Here is a 4,796-nt window from a genome sequence, read left to right as displayed (position 1 = left end):
CTTCACACATATGGTGACCACTCTACACTGCTTACACTGCAGTCTAACATTACCATCCATCTCCCCAGAGAACTGAGAGCCTCGAGAAGAAATATTAATCTCAATATGAAAAAGGAAATATCTGAAGTAAATAACATTAGTATAAAAATATACAGGAAAAATCCTTGAGAAATTATGGTTACAATTATAGAATATGCCCGTGCTTGTATAGGAGAAATAGGCGTAGATTCCTTAAGTTGGGCTAAGTTCCCAAGAAGAGTATTTGGTGATTTTTTTGTGTTGCCGTTTTTCTGTACCAGTTATCAAACTAAGGTAACTTGCATTTTCTGCTAATATATTTTTCCACATTAGTTTTTTTTTTTTGTTTTTCAAATGTAGTCCCTTTGTGGTATGTCATGATTTAGATTAATTTTATCTGCAGGTTTTCTTCATCTCATTCAAATCTAACAGTGAAATCTGCAAGTAAAATCTATATCTTCTCCATAAGAAATTGACCTGCTGTGGATTTCTAAACTGCACCACAGATCAGTGTCCACAATGTAAAAAAAAGCAAACTGGACATGAGATTGTTATGTATCCCACACACTTTGCTGGAACTCTGTAACACACTGCATTTTTTATACAAAAATAATGTTCAATGGAAAAAGCGCATAATATCCTCAGCTTGGGAGCCTAGCCTTAGCAAGAAGATAGTTTTAATTGATTTTTTCATGTAAATGTGTTTGCCGATCTTTAGGGTTTCGATCGTAATTACGCGTTTCTACATTTTCCTAGAAACATATTGAGGTCACTTTAAGTCTTCTTTGTTACGAAAAAAAGTTATTTAGTTTTTATTTTCAAAGGATGTTTAATTTCTTACTTGATCTACAAACAGGAGAACAACATGACGATGGTCACAGAGTTCTTAATCTTAGGATTTCAAGTCCGTCCAGTCTTAAGGCATTTACTGTTCTGTTTGTTCATTGTGGTTTATTGCCTAACCTTCTTTGGAAATCTCCTGATCATCACCCTGGTGTCCACCAGCAAGAACCTCCACACTCCAATGTACTTCTTCATCTCACAACTGTCCATCAGTGACATCTTTTTGACCATAGATATTGTTCCCAAGATGCTCGATGTTCTATTGAATAATGGTGCAACCATTGCTTTTAACAATTGCATCTTTCAGCTTTATGTGTTTGGTGCCTCAGAAACATTTGAATGTTTTCTTCTCACAGTGATGTCTTATGATAGATATGTGGCCATCTGTAACCCCCTCCGTTACACCTCTATAATGACAAATTGCCATTGTGTGATAATGGCCACCACTTGCTGGTTGTTTGGATTTTCCATCGTTTTGTTTTACATCATAACAACAGCAAAACTTAACTTTTGTGGCCAGAATATCATTGACCATTTATTTTGTGACCTTGTTCCCTTGATAGAACTTGCCTGTTCCGAAACCTATATTCTTGACTGGGAGATGGTTTTCATAGGATTTCCAGCTATAGTAATCCCAGCCACAATCATTGTAGTATCTTATATCTATATAGTGTTAGCGGTCCTAAGAATCCCATCCAGTACCGGTAGACAGAAAGCCTTCTCCACCTGTAGCTCCCACCTCACTGTGGTCTCCATATTCTACTGGACCATATTCAGTGTTTATGTTGTCCCAACTAAAGGTCTGAAAATCACGGTTACTAAAATAATATCCTTGCTGTACACTGTGTTTACTCCTTTGGTCAACCCCATTATATACAGTCTGAGAAATGAAGACATAAAAAAAGCCATACATGGAGCATTTCATCAGCATGTGACCTAGAATCTCATTCTTCGTAGTTTATGCAGATAATCAACAAAAGAAGAAAAAACACAAAACATTGTGTAACCCCAAATCATTTTAATAGAAGACTGGGGCCATATTTCTCTTTTCCTTGGTTTTTAGTCTTTTTACACAAGAAGCTACAGAGCGATTCAGTAGATGCTTAAAAATAAATTAAATGCCTGCAATTGTTTTTTTTAATGGCTTGATCTCAAGCCTTGAAGACTTGATGGCTGAAAGCTTTGTAGAAAAATTAATCTTTTGCAAGCCTAGAGAGGTCCTCCAGGGTTTCTCCACCGTTATCTTGATTATGTCAAGCCATCGTGTTGCTGGTCTTCCTCTTCATCTCTTTCCTTCTATTCTTCAGACCTCAATGTCCTTCTCCAGTGATTGCTCTGTTTGTATGATGTGTCCAAATTTGGCAAATCGTAGACTGATGATCCTTGCTTCCAGTAAGATGTCTGGCTTGATTTGTTCCATAATTGATTTCTTTGTTTTTTTTACCGTCCATGGTATTGATGACATCCTTAGCTAGCACTTTATTTCAAAGGTGTCAATTTTTCTTCTTTGGTAAAGGTAAACATGTAAGTGATCAAAATCTAAATAAATCATCTACTGGAAAGACTCATATCATAACATAAATCAAAATGTTTAGAAGACAATAAGGGACTTTTTTACATCCTTCAAAAAAGCTGTAGAAAAAAAATCAATCTTACAGTTCCTCCAGTTTCTTGGAGCTCAACAATCAGACAAAGATGATTAATTTGAGCAAAGGCTTAGAGGTAATAACCCACAAGAACTAAAATTGGTTGCATCTATGAAGAATCAAAGAACAATAGAAATCCTAACAGATAAAGGATGCTGATAGCAAAAATATTTTGATAATAAATCTGATTTGTATAGACCTTGTAAAAAACAGAGACTGCTCAATAGACATCTGAAGAAAGGGTAAAGTTATTCTGATATGTTCAGTCTGCATTGTGATTGCTATAAGTGTGTGCTAGAAGTGTGAAGATTAATTTAAGAATTAAAACCAGAAGGATGTATACAGACTGTGCCCTGCTACCTGCCACCATCGCACTCTAACAAGCATCTCTATTCTTCCGACAGGTATGTCCATCCACCCAGCTCTCCTGCTGTCTGTCTATGAAGGACACACAGTGCGTCACCCAGCTTTGCACATAGACTTGCCTCTGCACCTAGCATTCACATGGTATGTCCATCCACCCAGCTCTCCTGCTCTCCTGCTGTCTGTCTATGAAGGACACACAGTGCGTCACCCAGCTTTGCACATAGACTTGCCTCTGCACCTAGCATTCACATGGTATGTCCATCCACCCAGCTCTCCTGCTCTCCTGCTGTCTGTCTATGAAGGACACACAGTGCGTCACCCAGCTTTGCACATAGACTTGCCTCTGCACCTAGCATTCACATGGTATGCCTTTCAGCTAACCCCAGCTTACCCCAGTGTTATTTATGACCTTGTTTACTCTGGCTTGATCATATACATCTGGTCCACTCTTAATTGTCTGGCCAAGATGAGCAGAGACCACTCCTCTCTGCTTCACACCTGACTGCACTTAGTTGTACATATATTGCAGAGTACAAGTCTGCATAGACTTCAGTCTGCATTGTGATTGCTATAAGTGTGTGCTAGAAGTGTGAAGATTAATTTAAGAATTAAAACCAGAATTGAACCAGAAGGGAACTGAAGGTAACTGGACACAGTCACTGTAAACAATGTTTCTGTTTGTTTTCACTTTCACCCCAATAATCCTTCACTTTCTGCTAATTCCCCTAATCCCTACTCCTAGTAAGGAACTGTTCATCTCTTCTTCAATCCTCCCCATCCACCTCACCTCCGCCTCAAAACTGTTCCTTAACATACAATCCTCTGTCTCCAAACACAGACAGCCCCCTCATGCCCTCTCCTGCTCCCACCTGCTAACACTTTCTCTGCTCCTTCTCACTGCTAGTGATATCTCTCCAAATCCTGGTCCTCCTCACCACATTCCCACAGTCATTTCTACCTCCCATCCACGCTCTATCACAACCTTCCGTAACCTCTCCAACCTTATACCCATTCACCCAGCCCCCGCTTCCCCAGTCCCACTAACAGGAGCTCTGTGGAACGCTCGCTCTGTCTGCAACAAGCTTTCCTACATCCATGATCTTTTTGTTACTACCAAACTCTCCTTCCTCGCCATCACCGAAACCTGGCTCACCCCTTCTGACACAGCCTCTCCTGCTGCACTTTCGTATGGCGGCTTCCACCTTTCTCACACCCCCCGCCCCAGCAGCAAACATGGTGGAGGAGTTGGTTTTCTCCTGTCAGATACCTGCTCCTTCACCCCAATCCCACTGCCACCCTCTGTTACCCTCCCTTCCTTTGAGGTGCACTCTGTGCGCATCTACTCCCCCTCCAACCTCCAACTGGCTGTCATCTACCGCCCCCCAGGGCCAGCCACCACCTTCTTTGACCACTTCACCACCTGGTTACTTCATTTCCTTTCCGCGGACATCCCTACTATCATCATGGGCGACTTCAACATCCCCATTGACACTTCCCTCTCAGCTGCCACTAAACTTCTATCTCTCACTTCCTCCTTCGGCCTCACTCAATGGTCTTCTACAGCCACCCACAAAGATGGCCACACACTGGACCTCATCTTCACCCGCCTCTGCTCCCTATCTAACCTCTCTAACTCACCTCTTCCTCTCTCTGACCACAACCTGCTCACATTCTCTTCCCTCTTCACTCCATGTCTACAATCCCCACCCCACAAACTTTCACACCCTCGCAGGAATCTTAAACACCTTGACCTACACTCATTCTCCGAATCCCTCCTCCCTCTTACAGATATAAGTTCCTTACACAATGCGGATGACGCTGCCGCTCTATATAACACCACAATAGCTGTAGCTTTGGAATCCGCTGCCCCACTTACACATACCAAAACTCGCAAAATCAACAGACAGCCCTGGCACACCAGCC

General features: G+C 41.5%; 1 protein-coding gene across 1 annotated transcript; it reads left to right on the top strand.

The window, feature by feature from the left end:
* The first annotated feature begins 877 nt into the window (after positions 1-877).
* LOC141050069 (olfactory receptor 11L1-like) lies at positions 878-1,801 on the top strand. The gene has a single exon (XM_073546899.1). The coding sequence runs from the start codon at positions 884-886 to the stop codon at positions 1,799-1,801; it is 918 nt and encodes a 305-aa protein (XP_073403000.1). The 5' UTR covers positions 878-883.
* The last annotated feature ends 2,995 nt before the right edge of the window (positions 1,802-4,796 follow it).

The sequence above is a fragment of the Dendrobates tinctorius genome, unplaced genomic scaffold (assembly GCF_039654945.1).
Source record: "Dendrobates tinctorius isolate UK_male_01 unplaced genomic scaffold, ASM3965494v1 ptg000151l, whole genome shotgun sequence".
NCBI classification, from domain to species: Eukaryota; Metazoa; Chordata; class Amphibia; order Anura; family Dendrobatidae; genus Dendrobates; species Dendrobates tinctorius.
Note: the sequence above shows the minus strand (reverse complement) of the source record. Positions and strands in the feature narration are given on the sequence as shown.